Below are 20362 nucleotides of genomic sequence, written 5' to 3'. Positions count from 1 at the left end.
GACACCTCCTTAGGCGGTTTGCTACTTTTCTTTTGAGCTATACATTTGGATCTTTTTGAGTGTCAATTGGTTTTTGCTTTTGTTATCCCAGTTTTATAACACATGTTAGTCAGATAATATCCCCTGGGGTAGATACTTATATCAGGTTACGCTACCAAAATGCCTTTGTAAACACATGTTAGTCAGATAATATCCTCTGGCTTACACCTTGAAGATTGCTTGGAGAGTGGCAAACATCAGCCAAGTGATATAAAAACCCTACATAACTCTAGTCAATTTTTAATATATAACATCCATAAGAACCAAATATCTGAAGTCTTCTTGGTTGATCAAGAACCTTCTTGCTATTTTGCAAATCCTAGAGTAACAAGAGACCTTCTAGATTTTATAGGCATTTGCTTTTCTTTGGAGAGCCTTTGGTTCGTGCCTTTGTGTGCATGCCAACGAATCCAAACCATCATTCTATGTACTCCTGCCCTTGTGTGCATGCCAACAAATCCAAACCATCATTCTATGTACAATACCCACATATCCGCACTACCATGCGCTGAAATTGTAATTGTTCATCTTTCTATTTCTCAAAACTTGTTTTTATATATTGTTATTTTTCTATATAATGACCTAGAACCTTATCCAAAAAGGCTAGCTAGAAGAAATTAGTAGAATTTCTTGGCCTTGTATGGGTATCCAAGATCTCTCTAGTGCATAATAGATGTGGGACTAAATATATACCCGCATGAGCTGTCACATACTCCTCTTATTTAAGCCTTTGTGAATTCGATGGGCTAAGGATCCAAAGTCAAATCAAATCTGATCATAAATACCATGATCAACTTGCACAACCCTAATGCCCTACAGTCTCTTAGTCATACATGGGCCATAGACTAGGTCCACTTTATATCATCGATAATTACCTATGATCTCATCCAAAAAGGCTAGTTGGAAAGTATTATATCCCTTGGTCCTATATAAGTATTTAGGATCTTCTCAGTGCATAGCCAATATTGGACTGAAAACATGCTTGCATAGGCTCTCATATTCTTCCTTTTTTTAAGCCTTGGTGTCCTCCCCAAGCTAAGGGTTCCAATTCAATCAAATTCATTCACAAATACCATGATCAATAGTCATTCCAGAAGAGCTTGTGCTAAAGTGTCTTTTAGTCTAGCTCATAGGTAGGTGCTCTCTGATATCATTTCTAACGATCCAGGATCTCACCAAAAAAGGCTAGTTAAAAGGTATTAATTGGATTATTTGGTCATGTATAAGTACAAAACATCTCCTTAGCGTACAATCCATGTGGGACTGAACATATGCCAACATGGGTCCTAGCATATTGTAACAATATAGGATTTTTTCCTGAAAGGCTAGCTAGAAAGTATTATTCGGGTTCCTCAACTGTGTATAAGTACCCAAGATCTTTCCAGTGTATAACTAATGGACGAAGTACACACTCGCACGAAATCTTGTATACCTTCCTGTTTAAGCTTTGGCATTCTTGCAGGACCAAGGCTCCAAATCCAATCACAATCACCATGATTGCCCCGTGCTCAACCCCAATAACCGCTAGTTACACATGGGTGATAGGTCAAGTCCTCTCATAATAACCTAGGTCCTCATCTAAAAAGGTTAGCTGGAAGGTATTATTTGGGCTCTTAGTTTTGTATAAAAACCTATAATCTTGCCAACGCAAAATCGATGTGGGGCATGTGATCATCGTGATTAGCCTGTGGTCAACTCCAACGTCCCTTAGTCACATATGGGTAATGGGGTAGGTTTGCTTTGATACTATTTTAGTAACAACCCAAGTTCTCATCCAAAAATACTAGTGGAAATGTATTATTTGGGTTCCTGGCTCAGCATGCAGTCAATGTGGGACTAACATGCGCCCACACAGGCTCTCACATATAATAACATGAATAGGGAAACTCTTTAGTTAGTGGCTCAATGCTTAGTGTGTTAATAGGTTAAAGCTGGGCTCCAGTGGCCAATTTATGTTCTATATAATTTTATATAGTAGCTTACCAACAAAAGTACATCTTGTATAATTTTTTTACTATTCAAAACTTTATTTTTGTTCCAATATTCATTATGTTGTTATCATGGAAATTATAAATTCATTACCTAGGAATTGAAGTCCTACTTAAGTTGGTTTTTTGTTGTTGGTTGTGCTGATCTCTGGTTGGGGTTAGTGTATACAACATCAGAGGTTGGTCTTATTTTCTTTTTTGGGGGTGGTATGCTTGTCATCCAGGGTCTTATTGCAGTTCTCTATGTAAACAGATTATTGGGCAATTTTGATTATAGGCCAATTCATTCTTTCACTAACTAGATTGTTTGTCCATAGGTTGCATATATCCTACATCCGTGAAGCCAGGAAAGCAGAAAAGGCCATCATCCATGACAAATCATTGGAGTTAATCAAACATAATGCGGATAAAATCAGAGAAAGAGATTTATCACAACCTCCTGGCATGCTCTTTGGGAAACAGGTGCTTGATAAGAGGTTTGATCTTATATCTAAGCGTATCAAATCATTCTCCTCTACATGGGATGATTTTGCTGGTAAGCATATTCGCTTTGATTCCTCTGATGAAGACAAGAACGACAGTGATGATGATGGTCAAGATGATTTGAGGAAATGCCAACATCAAAATTCTACACACAATAAGGACAGTGGCAAGCGTGTGAGTAGCTGTCCATATCCATCCACTACTGAAGAGATGGTACGACTTGGGCTGAAATTTGAAGCAGGTGACAGAGTCTCTCCTGGTAATGGAAAATTAATGGAGAATGGAGGTAAAAAGTCTTCTGGCAAGAAACGGAAATTTGAGGGAAAACTTGGTGATGGTAGTTCTTCATGGAAACTATCCAAAAAAGAACAATCCATTAACTTAGAAGATCAGAAAAATTCACACGATCTTACTGTCACTAGTGACAACATGGAGAAGTTCATTACGACATGGAAAGAGGCTTGCCGGGAACATTCTGTTGAAAAGGTAAGCCTACTTTATTTTGAATTTCATGATTTCAGATGTTATGTGATCTGAAGGGGTGTATATTGGCGGAAATTATTATAGGATGACAAACCAATTACATTTCTTTTGTTCTCTATTCTTGTTTGGATAAGCAAGTGCTATCTTTTAAACATGTGGCATGTGTCTCAGTACATATTTGGCATTGTTGTGGGTCGTGCCAGCAGTTTGAACTTCTCATGTTTTGTCATGCCCTTTGAGTTCTGCTTCTTCCTCTTCTTCTTCTTCTTCTTCTTCTGCTTATTCTTCTGGAATTGTTCTGTAGAGCGTTTAGTCTGGTCCTAAATCTGTCTTTGTTGTTTAAAATATTATGCAGGTCCTTGACATGATGGTGAACTTCTATGCAGCAACAATTAAACAGAAGAAAAGGATAAGGAAGATTTTCTTATCATACCCTGGCATTGGATTATTAAATGTTGCTGTGAGTTTCTCTTCCTTAACATGTTAACAATTGTCCTTGTGTACATTTGCAGCATTTGCCTTTTCTAAATCATGGAGGAAAATTTACTCTTTAGGGAACTTTACATTTTTCGTTTTACAATTAGTGGATTTTTGCTGCCTTTGTTTCAAAGATGAACTATGATTTTTTCCAACCTTTCTTGTTTCTGCTAGTTTGAGTCCTTTTGTCGTGCTATAAGGACCTGGTATTCTGACTTGCGTTTTCTGGTGGGCATTGCATGATTTAAGCATGTCAACATGGCAATGCAACTAAGCAATCTTTATTTGTAATGATGATACTGAGTTGTTCTATTCTGAAACATGCATTTATCTTTCACGTTTTGGTCAATTGATTGCGTATCTGTTAACATGGAAATGAAACTTAGCGATCTTTACTTGTAATGATGATACTGAGTTGATCTATTCTGAAACATGCATTATCTTTCACATTTTGGTCAATTGATTGCATATCTGTAGGCATCCTACGTTGCTCACACTCCATCAAAATCCTCAATCTCCTTTTGTTAACCAACTTTCTCTCCCATGATATTTGGTGCTTTCATTGTGTTGAAAAGAAAATCACTATGCAACCAATGTGAGATCATAATTCTTTAGTTGAACTCCGATTTGCTGGAGCTATGTTAATTTTAATCTTAAGCAGGTAATATGGTTTATATGGTGGACTTGTAATTTGATGGGCTTGGTACAGTATCTCTCATAATGGAGCTGAAGGGGTTGGGGTAAGAAGGCAAGAGAGGGGAAGGTTACTGAGGTTACTTGTTAGATTCAGGAGCAGAAGAAACCAATGGTCACAAAATGAATTTTAATGTCAAGTAAAGAATTTTGTCGTTCTAGTGCTTAAGCTTGATTTGGAACTTAACCCATATTTTGTTGTAGCGAGACTTCTCCACTTATGTGTCATGGTAAACTGGATTGCTGAAATCCTTCTGTTCCCACCTTGCCTTCAAATAGCTATCTGGAACTCCATGTCATGGGTTCAGGGGGAAGAAAATCAACCTGCTGACTGGTTAGCTGCCCTGGTGAACTCCTACTAGATGCATGTATTCGTGACTTCCTTTCTGAGTTGCTTCAGCTACCAAGGTGATGTTATGAATAGTATTTTTCATAGGTTTTGAGTAAGACTGGTCTTGTGGGACGAGGCCGTTTCGGTTTTTATGTGGAGCAATACGCATCACCATTCCACCGTGTCCCGATTCTTGGGTCAGGGGATGTCTTGGGACATTAGGTGATGATGGGACATTCTTTCCAACACTTGGAATGGTGCCGCATCCCTATGTCTTGAGGGATGTCCTCTTAGTACTTGAATCCTTGGTTTTGAGCCACCCAAACCCAACACCGCCCCACCCACCCAAAAGAGAAAAAAAGAGTCAGGCAGGAAACTGAACTTTAGTCATGCAAGACTAGTAATTACTAACAAGATCAATGAAGATCGCTTCATGACTATTTCAATAATTTTTACGAAATGAAATGTTGGGTTTGCTTGTTGGGAAGTCGAGGAAAATCTGTATTTGATTTGGTTCAAAATGGCCCTTTTTTACTTCAAGTCAGGCAAATCTAGCCACTCTCCTTTTTTCTGCACAACAGACAATGTGACAAACAGTGTTTCCATGAAATTGAACTCATTTCCTACGATGCCTTCAGTTTCAAGTCTTTTAAGGTGAAACCTGATGTTGTTGCCATACCCCTTTGAGATCTCGCCAACTGAAAATAAGTTTGAAAGCAGATGGTTGATTTTGGCTTGTGTTTGTGTTTTGATTAGTTAATTAATCAAACATATTTTTCTGGTTGAGAAGGCAATTTATAAAGTTCTTGGAAGCCTTATAAAGTTCTTGGAAGCCTTAGCAACTGGTGAAGCTCCTCTTCTCAAAGAATTGCAATTTACATAACATGTTCAAGATGGAGAATGCATCTGTCTTGTAAGCAAAAAATTTGCTTTAACAAAAATTGCAAAAAAAAAAAAAAGAATCTGTTCTTGCAATGTTTTTCTTGATGATTGGTACCACCCTCTTCCTCTTCCCCCCCCAAAAAATCTTACAATATGTATAGCTGAATTTAATGGGTGGGCCATAAGTCTAACTGTGTTTGGGTCCGAAGACGAACTTGGGGTTGTGAAATTAGTTTGCAAAGTTTCGTGATTTGGGGGCCTGGTGTAAACCAGGCTTTTGTTTGTGTCACAAGCTTTTTTTTATCTTATTGTCGCCATGAAGTGATATGATAATCTTGGGCAAGTAAACAAATTATTTTCTAATTGTCAAACGAATGTCTTGGTGTCATTTATTGAATGTAAATCTCTATTTGCAGTCTCATGTACTTGGCAAACAATATTGCGCATTGCTTCATTTATCGTCATCTATTCTCATAGCCACAGAAAATTAAATGTCAACCTGCAATTTTTTTGTTGGCTATCTATTATGCATAATTATTCCTGGGCTTGTTGTGCCGTGGTAATTCCTGTGTTTTGTATATTTGAGAAATCTAGTAATGCTCTTTTACATGATGTGGGATTTTTTCTCCTCCTTTTTTCCTTTTATTTTTTTTAAATTTCAATTTTCATCTATTCGTCATTTGTTCACACTCATACTTGCTTAGCCAGAACTTGAGAAACATACAAAACTATATAGATTTGTAATTGTTGATTGGTTTGTGATAAATGCAGGTGACATCTATTAAGCGTGGAATGCTCGATAGCTTTTATGATGCCTTCCAAGCTATTGCTGAATGTGGATTTACTGCCCCAGATTCTGCCCCCTCTGTTGAGATAATAGAAACTGGGCCTTTAATTAAAGAAAATACCGTGTCTAGTAATAAAGGGGGTGCTGGTGAACTTGGTTACAGTAAGTAATTTTTTTATCTTCCTCTCCGTGTCTCCCATGTAGTAAATTTTTATCGGCTTTCCTCAAAGAGCAAGAATAGATATTATTACAAGTTCCATTTTGCACAAAATTTGTCTGTTGGCCTCCTTTGCCCTTATTCTTCACTTTTTTGTTCGAATTACTCTATGTATTATTCTTTCTGATACATGTTGACTTAGGAAAGTTTGGATGAAGCATGTAAGTACATTAAATGAGATCTTCTCTATCATTTCATTTTTAGGTGTGTGTGTCCTTGGTGATGCTCTGACCGCCATGCATATTTTGATCGATATTGTGAATTATATTTACTGCATTTCTTATTCTGTATACAAGATAATCAAATTTCTGAACTATGAGATAGCGTAAATCAAGGATTTAAGTGCAAATGCCAGTGGGTGCATCGCACTGTGCTGGCACATGTACCGCATCACACCAAAATTTTAGAATTAAAATTTAAAATATGCTAATTAAATGCAAAATAAGTGTCATGCTAAACTGTGACAGGTGATGGTACTGACCTGGCATGGGCCACACTTGAAACCTTGCTGTGAATATTCCCTTCTAAATTGACCTTGTATGCAATCATGTCACAATTGTAATTTTTCTCGAACCCTCATGTTTCCAACACATCTTGCAGGTGTCACTGTAGATGATATCATTAAGAAGGTTGGTGATTATTTCAAGTTTGATGAACTCATGCCAAGAGTAGAAGATTTGCCTTCAGAAAGAAAGCTTTCATTGTTGAAGAAGTTTCATGATTGTGATATCTGGTTGACAAATCAATTTTCTGTTAAGCAGTTCAGTTCCCTCGGTTATGGTGATTTCTTTGAGTTTTTAGAGAAATATGCTTCTGCCCTTCCCAATGAATTACATAGTTTCTTAAGTGGGGGATTCTATCATCCACCTTGCTTGGAGGTCTCTATGCTTCAGCAACAGCTAGGAGTTCTGCTATGTCAAACTGAGAGTAACTGGATTGACAATGGTGTTATAACCAAGCATGATGTTTCCATGCTTCTTAAGAAACAATTTCCGACGATCAGCTTCCAAATTGTTGGAAGCGAACCCGAGAAATGCTTTGTAGATCTTATTAAAAGGCAGAAGGAAAGTGATAATTCAAATTGTATTCTTTTCTCAACCACATTGTTGGGGAAACGATGGACTGGAAACTTGTTGCAATGCAGTGAGAAATCTTCATTAGAATATGCAGGGTTAATAAATGAGGCAGGTCAAAATTCTTTTCCTTTTGGAACTGTTTCTTCCAAAGATGCCATTAAATGCTTACTTAAGGCTCCAATGTTATCAGATTTACGGTCTTGGTCACAATGGGATCTTGTATATTCACCCTCGCTTGGCCCCCTTGTAGAGTGGCTGTTAAATGAAGTCCACAATAATGAATTATTGTGTATAGTCACAGTGGATGGAAAAATAATCAGGGTTGATCCTTCAGCTACTGTTGATGAATATTTAGAGGCTTTGATTCAATGTTCTTCATTACAAGCGGCAGTTAAATTGTTATCCTTGTTGTCTTTATATGGAGGTACATGCAAGGCTCCTGTATCCCTTCTAAAGTGCTATACGCAGCGGGCAATTGATGTCATAATAAGAAATTCTAGTGATGTGACAGAAGAAAACACAACTGCTGGGAGTTTGATGCCTAAGAGTCCACTGCATGGTCTAGCCCCATTTGATAAGGTCTCCAATGGTGATCTTCTTTCAGGTAATCGTCAAGGAACTTCTGAAGCCATTTATCGAGGGACTACACTGTGCAAAAGCTTATCTAGAACCAATAAAACAATCACTTTTGTAGCAAGCTTTGTGGTTGAATGTCTTGGCCATTTGCCTTCAGAATTCTGGAGTTTTGCAGCCGATGTATTGGTTTCAGGACTTCAATGCTTTGCCAAAAATGCTCCTTTGGTCATCTTGGATGGATGTAATAAAACTGATCAACGTCTCATGCTTCATGACATTGGATTGTCACTTGGAATAACAGAATGGATTGAAGATTACCATGCATTCCATTCTGCAGCAGCTAGTGGCTCTAGGATTGTCCGTGAAACTTTTTGTACGCTATCTTCTGCTTCAGGCATGGAGTGGAAACAAGCACCAGATATATCCGAGAAACCTGCCACTGACACTCATGAGATGTTAGTCAGTGCTGTGACTGATGCTGCTCTGTCCAATGAGAGTAATGAAACCTATGGGCAAGTTAGAGGAAAGAAAAATGCTCATGTAGCAGGTGGACACCATAAAGAATTTGGTCATACCTGCAAAAGGGAAGTTCTTGCTGAGGCAACTAGTGAGAATTCGGGTGTCTCAGAAAATAAAGAAGTTCAAGATGCAAACCTTATTATTGAATCCATTCGATGTGAAGAATTTGGTCTGAACCCAAATCTCAGTTACACTGAAAGTTGCTTGCTAAAGAAGCAGCATGCTCGCCTTGGAAGAGCACTTCATTGTCTTTCACAAGAACTATATTCACAGGATTCACATCTTCTTCTTGAGCTTGTAAGAATCTAGGACGTTTTTCTTACTGAATGTTATGAAAAAATTGGCTTTGCATGATACTGGTTATTGAAATTAATGTTACGAAACACATCTTCTTGAACTTGTAGTAGCGACCACATTTTCTTATAATGGTAAAGAAAAATGTACTTGCATTATTATGGCCCATGGAGTCAAGGATATGGATGTCTGATTGGTGATATTCTTATGCTTAGTTGTCCTAATTTTCAGTATATGATGAAAGTATAGCCTGATATCATCTTTATCATTCCAGCAATTTACCTTTGGAGCAAAGTCCGCCGAACCCATATCGGTCGGCGGGCGAGTCTGTACGGTACCAATTCAGTACCGTACCGATATATAGGATGCTTGGGCGTGCCGGTTCCGAACTGGCATGACCATTTTTTTAAAGTTTGTCAAGTTTGATTGATCGGTAATCAATTTCTTTTAACTTTTTCAGGGATTTTAAGTATAATTTGATATTTTTTGATGTTTTTTGATCCCGGTATAACCTAAATGATGCCTCTTGTTTTTTTTAAGTGATACAAAACATAAAATGATTAGTGAGATATTGCATGCTACAAGAATTCACATGAAATATCCTAAAATCAACTAGTAAGGTGGAAAATATAACATAATACAATCAATTACATATATTTAAAGTACAATATATATACCGATATTTAAAATCTCGTTGAGTAGTGTTATCTCTCATAGATATCTAGATCATTAGTAAAGTCATGAGACATCATCGTATAGATCATCTATATATCTACAATATATCATAAAATCAAAGCCAAAATTAAAACTTTTGGCATGGTCTTTCCTCATTTTGCAAATTTCAAGGTATTTTTTGGTGTCTAAAAAAAAGAGAATGAAATAGAGAAGAGGAAGCATACTTTATTTAGGGTTGGATCCTCCTTCAATTGTGCTGAATCAACATATTTTTCGCCGTGGAGAAGGGGAGGAGAGTATTCGGATAGGTTGGGAAGGCATGAGAAACTTCTTGGGCCTTCTCAATCATCTTTTAAAACAAAAGGAAGAGAGGGGGAGGGGGCCGGTCCGACTCGGTGCGAACCGGACGGTTCCCACTGGTTCTGCATGGAACCGGCCAGACTGAGTCCGGGCAGTTCGCGACCGGTTTCAGCCGGTTCCTATCGGTTCGGAACCGGTCCCGGCCGGTTCGGAGCTTGTTTCGAAAAAAAGAGGTGAACCGACCCAGTCCCCCACCGGGTCAGCTCGATATGGGTAGAACCAGGTGGTTCCGCCCGGGTCGGTGGATCTGGTTCCGCCCGGTTCGGTGGACCTTGCTTTGGAGATTGCTTAGTTTGATCCTTTTAGTGGGTTTTAGTGCCTTGCACTTTTATTCCTTTGTAATCTAGTTTTTACCTTGATCGTGGGCAAACATCGTTATGAAAATATACCATTTTTCCTGTTAAGAATGTTTTGCTGTACTATGAAAGAAAAAAAGTGATGCATGACTTTATGCTTCATGAGTCCCTTGTAGTTGGACTTCATCATTGATATTTGAGATGCCTTTTATTCGATTATTAGGTCTGTGTTTCTGTAGATTAACATGGGCATTCCCTGGATGTTGTTATCTATTTATTATTTATGTCCTTCCCATAGAAAGAAGAAGTTAGCTTGTGAGATGGTATTTACATTTTTTTCTTTCTGGTTAATATGTTCATTATTATCTCTTGATAGATTTTGAATTGTTCTGCTGTTATTCACCTAGGCTATCATATCTATCTACGAAGACAATAACTTTCTGACATTGTTCTGTTGTACACCAGGTGCAAAATGCAGATGACAACATTTACCCAGAGCATGTGGATCCAACAATAGTTTTCATTCTGCAAGATACTGGTATTGTTATTTTAAACAATGAACGAGGGTTCTCTGCTCAGAACATCAGAGCGCTTTGTGATATTGGAAAATCAACAAAGAAAGGATCAGGTGCAGGATATATTGGGCATAAGGGCATTGGATTCAAATCAGTATTTCGGGTAGGCCTGAAGAAGCTGCTTTATCCAGCAATGGCTATTATAGTCTGTCATGTCGTCTTCTTTGTTATTGTTTATTTGTTTTTTTCTCCCTTTCACGTTGTCTATTGATTGTATTGTATTCACATGCTATGCATTCTTACATTGATTACAGATATAGCTGAAAGGACAGAAAGTTGGAAAATGGCACACTTGAGGTGGGGAAGTAGAGGAAGGGAGAAGAGAGAGAAGCAATGTTTGGGAAAGTTGGAGATGGTGAGATGAGTTATAGGGTTTTACATGAAGGGCATTAAGATAATCCTAGAGTTTAAACAAACTGCACCAGTGTTTGTCAAACTTGGCCGCACCTTTGTGAATCTTTGATTAGGATCCATGACATGATCTTTTTCATGTTTTCATCATGATGCTATGTAATTTAATCACCTCTGTCAACTTTTAGCATATCCTTTGTGAGAGCTTAAGATAAAATTAATGATTGGAAAAGGCTTCAATTGGAAAAGGCTTCTTCTTCATTGATAAGGGTAGGAGATGTGATGGATTAGGTTATAATGATCTGCTTTTAGTAGATGCACTATCATTGTGGCATCAACTTCTCAATTCATGGGACAACTGAATCAAAACTTGCCATGATATGTCTTAAAATTTGCACTCAAAATCTTGACAGGCTTCCTATTTTCATTCCACCCGATGCAGAGATGTATAGTGTCAAAAATGCAAGTGATGGGTGCATAGTGACTTGAGAAAAATATTGAAGGTAGGAAAGATAAAAGTATTCAGTACATAAATAACCATTGTTTTTCAATGTTTTTATCAAGTTTATTTATGAAAGAAGACTTGCTTCGTCATAACAAGCGCCAGCCTTTGACCCAATCTATACTATATTTCAAAGAGACAGTCTTCAATTTTGGAATATTCTCCTATAGATTTCATATGTGTACTTTTTGGATAAAAATACTATTTACTCATTTGCTAATACCTGCCAAATCTTAATATTTGTTGGTTTCATAGGCTTCATTTAGAAAGAATCTAATCAAGTCTCTCTCATATTCATGTATCTCAGTCAACATGGATTAGTATCTTATTGCCCTTGTATCAATTATTCCTATCCTTATATGGAAAAAATCAAATATTTATGTCCTTTCTTTTTTTATGGTCCACTGTTTATTAAGCTTTTCTGTTCTGTTATCTCATTAAGGAAAACAACTGAACAAGAGTTATTGAAAACGAACCATAGTTGGAGCAACTTTCAATCTTTTTGAGTTATAGCTATTGATAGAATTATGGAAACTTGGAGACAAAAACTGTTAAGATGCATTTTTACGCCACTTTTTGGGTGTACAATAGCACTTAATTGTCTAATGACAATCTCAAGGAATGAGAGATAATAAATCCATAATTTTTTACCTAGAGTTACACTCAATGAAATTCTAAAAAATTTGAAGATGGATCAAAAAGTTATGGGCATAAGGATGATTAAAGTTCAAATTTGGGAATTTCACTATTCTAGGGGTTCTATCTACTTGAAAATTCTCTTCTTCCTTTTCCTTCACAAATCTCAGAAAATGTCCTAAATTCTCCTAAACCACTGGACTAGATATTTAAAAGATTTGACTATCTCTCGATCTTTTTCTCAACCACCAAGCCAAATGCTTCTAATCATTACAAGCATGCAAATGCGAAGTGAATGATTAAATGACCAAAATAATTGCTCATATATACAATGTGGTCTTGTAAGTCAGTTTCATGTTCTGAACCAAATTGAGAAGTTCAGTTTTTTGTTTTGGAGTTACTGCCAGTATTTGACACCATGAGAATAACCGATGCGAATGCTAATATGCTTAAGCGTCAGTTGTTTGTTAACTGTATGAGATTTTTTTTTCAATTCTTTCACCTTGATGACTTCTTCCCCATTATTTGTCTATATTTTGGTATCACTCTGTATTTGTGAAAATGCACTCTGTGCACTCTCTAAAAGATCATATCAATCAATAAAGCATGTTGAGCGATTGATTATCTTTCTATATGATATATGGAGAATGGTTTAGACTTACCATTTAGATATACTGTGTGACAAATGGAGTGGAGTTGTGTTCTTGAAGTGTTGGGTGAGGTATGTTTGATGAGTTTCATAGACAAGTTATACCTAAATCATTATTTTAAGTATTGCATGTGATAAAGTGATTGGCAATCAGGAGTCAACGTGTATGAGGTAAGGATTATAGAGTTGAGATGGGCAAGAAGGATGATTGGATTTGTGGGGAATCATGGAAAAATAAGGTGAAAAGAGTATATAAAAGGAAGCTTAGGTGTTCCAGATAGAAGATAACAGTCCTAGACAGGTGACTGAAATAGCATCATCTTGTGCAGAAAAGGTTAGAGGAGCTTTTGCTAAGGAGGCTTTTGTAGAAATGTACTGAAGCATCTGAGGTGAGGAGGGAGATCCAAAAGCTCTGTAAAAATTGATTTGTGAAGCTTGTTGATGGAGGATATAGTCCTTGATTGGAATTCATCACCTAGAAGGCTCACTTGATGACAATGATATATACGGACTAAGGTTTATCAAAAGATTATTCGAATGATGATTCCTAGTAAAATATTTTCAAGTGATAAGTTAATTTTATGATAAAATATTACTATGTGTTTGGTTGAGTTATCAGAGATAAATGAGTTGGCAGCTTATTGCTAGTTAATTGTTGAATGCTAGTTAATTGCTCAATGATATCTTGTGTCATTGGATCATATTACATCTATCTTTTGGTACCCTTTCCTTGCCCTTCATTTGTTAGTGTGCTCAGGAGCCTTCATCTTTCTTCTTCGTAACATGCTGAAAATGATATCCATTTTTTTTTTTATTTTGAAGATATATTTTGTATTCTGCTTTTCTGAATGTATGACTGAAATTGCTCATCAGGTTACTGATGCCCCCGAGATCCATTCAAATGGTTTTCATGTGAAGTTTGATATCACTGAAGGTCAAATTGGTTTTGTTCTGCCAAATGTGATTTCTCCTTGTGATATTGATATGTTTAGAAGGCTTTTATCTGGTGAGGAATATCAAACTGATTGTAACTCGTGGAACACCTGTATTCTGCTTCCCTTCAGGGCTAAAATTCGAGAAGGGACAGGTATAAACTCCCTCATATCCATGTTTTCAGATCTTCATCCATCTTTGTTACTATTCCTGCACCGGCTTCGGTGTATAAAGTTTAAGAATATGCTTAATGATGAGCTTCTTGTTATGAGGAGAGAGACTCTAGGTGATGGCATTGTAAGGGTTTCTCATGGTAAAGAGACAATGAATTGGTTAGTAATAAGTAAAAAGCTGGAAGCTCAGTTTATTCGTCATGATGTACAAACTACAGAAATTGCCATGGCCTTCACACTGCAGGAGTCTGAAAATGGAGAATACAAGCCTCATCTAAGTCAACAGCCAGTTTTTGCTTTTCTTCCTCTAAGGAACTACGGTTTGAAATTTATTCTTCAAGGAGATTTTGTTTTACCCTCTTCAAGAGAAGAAGTAGATGGAGATAGTGCCTGGAACCAGTGGTTGTTGTCAGAGTTTCCTGCTTTATTTTTTTGTGCAAGACAACCCTTTTGTTCCCTTCCTTGCTTTCAGAAAAATCCAGGGAAAGCTGTGACAGCTTATATGAGTTTTATACCACTTGTTGGGGAGGTTCATGGGTTCTTCTCTCATCTTCCTCACATGATCATATCTAAATTGCGTATGTCAAACTGCTTGCTTTTGGATGGTCCTGAGCTGAAATGGGTTCTTCCATGCAGAGTATTAAGACGTTGGAACGAGCAGGCTCGCATGCTATTATCTGATAACTTACTTCATAAGCATCTTGGCCTTGGTTATATGAACAGGGATATTGTACTGTCTGATGCATTATCAAAGGCTCTTGGTGTCCAGGACTATGGACCCAAAGTTTTAACTGAGATCATATCATCCATATGTCGCACCAGTGATGAAATTAAGTTGTTGGGCCTAGAGTGGCTATCTTCTTGGCTTATGACACTTTATTCAACATTGTCAGACCAGTCTTCTGGGTTTTCTTCTGTAAATGCTGGATTGGAATGTGATGTAATCAATCATCTGAGAAATATTCCATTCATTCCACTTTCAGATGGATCATACAGCTCAGTGTCTGATGGTCCAATATGGTTACCATGTGATATTATAAGTGTTGGATTTGAAGGCAAACATAGCCCGAAGGATTTTCCCAACCTATATGTCAAACTTCGAATGGTCAATCCTCTTCTTTTCTCTGCAGCATCTAGAAGTACGTACAACACAGAAGAGACAAGAGTAGACAACCTTATACAGATGCTACATAAAATAGGCGTGCAACAATTATCTGCACATGAAGTTATAAAAAGTCATGTTTTAGTTGCCTTATCTGATGATAAACAGGTTAGGAAAGATAGAAACATGATGATTGAATACTTGTCATATGTTATGCTTCATCTTCAATATTCTTGTGCCAGTTGTCAGTCTGAGAAGACAAGCATAATCTTAGAATTAAGGAAAAAACCTGTATGTTTGACAAACCATGGTTTCAAGTGCCCAGATGATGAACCAATTCACTTTGGTAAGGAATATGGAAATCCTGTTGATATACACAAACTAATTGACACAATAGACATTAAATGGATCGAACTTGATGCTGCTTATTTGAAGCATCCTAGTATGCAATCACTATTGTTTGTAACGAAGAAGTGGAGGGAATTTTTCCAGGAATTAGGTGTTACTGATTTTGTGCAAGTTACTCGTGTCGGAAAACATGTGCCAGAATATCCGTGTACTACTTCCGGGGGTATGATTTGCGATGAAGACCTCATTGTTGCAGCACCATTTATCAATGACTGGGAGTCATCTGAGCTGGTTAATATGTTATCTATTTTTTCCTCCAAGAAATGTAGGGAAAACTGTATCTATCTTCTGGAAGTACTTGATAAATTGTGGGATGATTGTTATAGTGTAAAAGCTAGAAATTACATCAGTTCTAGATCTACTGAAGACAAGAGGCCTATTAAGTTTTCATTGATAAAAAGTATTCAGAAGATCAAATGGGTAGCATCGAGTATGGACCAGGAACTTCACTATTCGAAAGATCTATTTTACAATTGTGAAGAAGTGCGTTCTATTTTGGGAAGCATGGCACCATATGCTGTTCCACAGGTCAGTCCTTTCCCTCAAATTCGGAAGAGTTGTATCGTATGAGACTTGTGGCCACATTGCTTTTTTCAATCAATATTTGCAACAAATTGTTTCTTAATTTTGTATAATTTATTGCTTTCAAATTTCAGGTGAGTATTTCATTTTATTTTAATATTTTTATGATTCAAAAATTGATGTTTGTAATCATTTTATCTAAGGTTAGCAATATTGGTTTCGGTTCCCATATTATATTGGTACAGTGTCAGTACAAGTCAAATTGGCATACAGATATTGGGTATGCACCCTCCACCCTTTGTACCGAGTATTGGTTCTGTACCAGCATGGTACAATATGTTCGATATGAGGGGTATGCGGACATTGATTTCACTATTTCCTGGTTACTGTGACCAGCTGTTGTCCTCATTCATATATATTTATTTTTGCTTGTGGGACTTGGTCTCCTATTTATCAACTCTCTCCTTGGTGCATGCATCAGGGAAAGCTTGTCATTTGACTTGTCTTTTTCCCATTAATGTCTTATATTATCATTACACAGGTGACTAGCAAATTGCTTTTGGAAGAGATTGGATTCAAGACTCAAGTATCATTTAGTGATGCCATAACACTTCTTCACTCATGGAGAATGTCCAAGGCACCTTTTATGGCAAGGTATCTACTTTCAGAAAAAGAGTTCATTCTTCCTGCATCCAGATGTACTGTATTGCTCCTATGACCTGTACATTCTTCCTTTAGGTGTTCGCAATTTGTGATAAATGATAGAAAAATTTGTCTCGTAAATAAAAGTAAAGGTTAGTAAAGATTCACCAACACCAAGGAATCAAACTGACGACTTACGATAGGAGGTTGCAGGAGATGGTAATTGGAATAAAGAAAAAGACATGAAATAGTGATACAAGCAATTAAGAATCTATTTTCCTTGTAGAAAGAAGGTTTATTCATGAGTCTAAATCATCCTAAGGTATTTATGAAGAGAGATAGTGAATAGACAGAATGAATATACCAACTGTATTTATTGATTCAGGAATCAGATACATGTGATGTAGCATCTTAGAGGTAACCTTTTGAGGTTCCCAGAAAGGTGTACTTTTTGAAAGATATGCTGAGGGAGTAATTAGGTGAAGAAAGCAATTGCCTGAAGAATGGTGAGCTTTTAGTTGGGCTGGAGGTAGCAATAACCCTTTATACTTCTTATAAATGAATCATCTGCTGACTTCTTTAGAGGCTTCAAAATGGCATTTGTGGATGAAGCAAAGGATTTTTTTTTTTAAATTTTAAATTTGATGCAATGATGTCATCACCTTGGATTGGATGGAAAAAGTATCACTTGAAAACAATATGGATGGTAGTGTTGTGTAAGTCACTTTGTCAGGAAATAAGGATAATCCAAATACATAATGATTAGCCATGTAGTAATAGTGCAAAAGTTCATGGTAAAACTTGGAAGGGTTGAGTAAGAATGTGACTATTAAAGGCTTTAAAGTTGTACCAATCTAAAACATTGTACATAATATTTCACAATTGTTGGGATTAGCAGGCATAAACATGAGATTGTATTCTGGTTAGTATAATAACCCTGTTCACTTACAGATACGCATATGTGCGTAGATGGTGTGAGCAGTGAGTTGGTAAGTGTGCTACCAAACTATATACGATAGTGATATGTGGAAATACATGTCATACATAAACTTATTTACATGTCAAAACCACGCATCAATCTTATGGTGGATAATGCATGGAGTTTATAAAGGAGGAATAAGGACTGTCAAGTAGTTTGTGACTCAACAGAGAAGTTATAAAGGATAATTTGTGATCCTTCTATATTTTTCTGTTTCTAAATACAGAAACCAGGTAACAGATGTTCAACCATTGAGGTCCTTATTGTTTAACATCTAGAATCTTGGGATGAATGACACTTTATTCTTAAAATTTTGATATTTTTTTTAATAACCTTCATTTCATGTTGGAAGCTGGTCTCAGTTCTATTATGAACCCTTCTAAAACAAAATAATTGTTATTAGCTACTTAAATTGAAAGAGTTGTCTATTGCTTCATTCTTCATTATAACCATGTAAACTAAGGTTGCTTTTTTTTTTTTATGCCAGCACCATTGAAATGTCAAAATTTTACGCCTTCATCTCCGATGGTGTTGCCACTTCAAAATTGAAGATGAACGACGAGCTTCTATCAAGTTCTTTCATATTCATTCCATATGTCAGTACTTCTATGAACAATGACGTTGTTTCTGGTACTTTTTTTTCACCCAAAGATGTGTATTGGCATGATCCGGCTGGATGTTTTGATAAGACAAAGGAAGCGTTCCTTCAACGCATTTTAATGAAGACAACCAACTGCCTTCCATGCAAAGCATTGTCAACTATCTATCCAAGTCTTCATGATTTTTTTGTGAATGTTTGTGGTGTGTGTGAAATTCCTCCATTTCGTAGCTACTTTCAGATACTACTGCAGTTATCAGCTGTTGCATTGCCTTCACAGGCAGCTTATTCTGTAAGTGCTCTTAGATCCAAAATGCAAGTTGCCATTTATAATGGCTATCATGAAGGTGTTACTATCATTTTCTTTAAATATTTATTTAATGATACAGGCTGTTCAGTTGTGTTTTCTTTCATTATATTTTAGGTTTTTCGAGTTTTCCTGAGGTGGGCTGATGAACTCAAATCTGGAGTAGTGAAGGATGATGAAATTTATGACTTGAAAGAGAATCTCTGTAAATTAGAAAACACAGTGCTTCCAACCTTGCAGGATAAATGGGTTTCCCTGCACCCTTCTTTTGGTCTCATATGTTGGTCTGATGATGAAAAAATGAAGCAGCACTTTAAGCACTCAGATGGTGTTGACTTCTTACAGTTTGGTGAACTTAGTAATGAAGAAAAGGATTTGCTTTCTGGAAGGGTTGCGATATTGATGAAATCTATAGGTATTCCTTCTCTTTCAGAGGTATGAATGCCTATCCTTTTGATCTAGGTACTTTTACGTTTTCATGATTTATGCCTATCCTTTTGATCTAGGAAGTTTTACATTTTCATGATTTCTTAAATACTGCTGCTTGCTTAGTAGGTTGTGTCGCGTGAAGCAATATTCTATGGCACAGAGGACAACAGAGAAAAAGTTTCTTTAATAAATTGGGTTCTTCCTTATGCACAGCGCTATATCTATAAGCTGCATCCGGACATTTATTGCAACCTGAAGCAGGTTGAATTTGAAAAGCTTAGTCTGTTGCAAGTTGCAGTAGTGGACAAGTTATTTTACAAGTACACTCTAAAAGGACGTGACAGTACTTCTAAGAAACGGTTTGAGTGTAGTTGTCTTTTGCAGGTTTGGAATCTCAATCTGAATCTGACTTCCTTGTCTCATTTTATATGCTTATATTAAGTTATTACTCATGATTGTGTGGTTGGAGTATGGTTAGGATGCTGCTATATTTTCCCAATAATCTCCCCAGAATGGGTGTGATCTGGTTTCTTTGAGCCAAACATGGTGGGTTGGTGGTTTATTGGGGTTGTAATGCCAACTTTACCCCTAATGGTTCCAAAAAAAACCATGAGTTGAACGAGTTTCGGGGAGTTTGGGGGGAGAAGAAGCATTTTCCATATAAAAATATTGGATAGTTATAACTTGTCTTCATTATTTATTAATGTCGAGTATCTCCATATTTGAAAATATTAAAAAAATACTAAAATACTTTCTTAGTGAAGAATGAGAGTCGAATGTTCTTTTTGGTTGTTTCTGTGGTATTTTTAAATATATTTTGGTTTGCACTAGGTGATATTCCATTAATTTTCCTATTCAAGATAACATAATCCATCAATGTTATTACCTATCATCTCATGTTATTTCATTTCATTTCATTGTTAACTAGCTATGCCTTTGTTATCATACTTGCGATGGACTTCCAATGTTCAAGTAGGAGCTTGCCATACACGATTCTTTTCTTTTTTATCGTGGCACCTTTTCTAAAATTTTAATTTGATCTGCTCCCAAACCATTGTCCAATGTTTTTCAACATTGCTTGCTGGAGGTGTTTTGTAAGACAGATGCTAACCTGGCATAGGAGGATCCTGAATGGATAAAAGCTAGACCAATGCGTTGAGTTTGCTTTATATGGATGGGGTGAATGAAACTACTACGAACATGGAGTGAGAATGCTCTGAAGCTGTGTAGGATATCTGTAATTTTTTGTCTGGACATTCTAGGATTACATAAATGCTGGTGTTATGGTTGTGTTTAATGAATTTGATTACCTGATATATGGAAGCTTTAACCCTACCTAATTGCCTGTAGTTTCAAATATTAGTATAGCAGTTCTTTTTT

The 20362-nt window shown here is 36.8% G+C and overlaps 2 protein-coding genes across 5 annotated transcripts in view; one reads left to right on the top strand and one right to left on the bottom strand.

The window, feature by feature from the left end:
• Positions 1-20362, bottom strand: part of LOC148714451 (putative F-box protein At1g44080) — an 84135-nt gene that overhangs the window by 31238 nt on the left and 32535 nt on the right. The gene's annotated exons all lie outside the window — the stretch shown is intronic.
• The window catches only part of LOC103706184 (protein NO VEIN-like), a 31042-nt gene that overhangs the window by 6983 nt on the left and 3697 nt on the right, over positions 1-20362 (top strand). For 2 of the 4 annotated variants that reach the window (XM_088719001.2, XM_039117913.3), the window contains exons 3-12: positions 2345-2996; positions 3349-3453; positions 6148-6325; positions 6981-8848; positions 10642-10854; positions 13763-16033; positions 16569-16681; positions 18136-18538; positions 18671-18988; positions 19109-19366. In XM_088719001.2, the coding sequence (XP_088575127.2) occupies positions 2345-2996; positions 3349-3453; positions 6148-6325; positions 6981-8848; positions 10642-10854; positions 13763-16033; positions 16569-16681; positions 18136-18538; positions 18671-18988; positions 19109-19366 (6379 nt within the window). Of the gene's footprint in view, positions 1-2344; positions 2997-3348; positions 3454-6147; positions 6326-6980; positions 8849-10641; positions 10855-13762; positions 16034-16568; positions 16682-18135; positions 18539-18670; positions 18989-19105; positions 19367-20362 lie in introns of all 4 variants that reach the window. The other 2 variants (XR_016399988.1, XM_088719000.2) reach the window with 2 other exon arrangements.

This window comes from Phoenix dactylifera, chromosome 3 (genome assembly GCF_051530095.1).
Source record: "Phoenix dactylifera cultivar Ajwa chromosome 3, Ajwa_hap1_PhDact_Kaust_v1.1, whole genome shotgun sequence".
NCBI classification, from domain to species: domain Eukaryota; kingdom Viridiplantae; phylum Streptophyta; class Magnoliopsida; order Arecales; family Arecaceae; genus Phoenix; species Phoenix dactylifera.
Note: the sequence above shows the minus strand (reverse complement) of the source record. Positions and strands in the feature narration are given on the sequence as shown.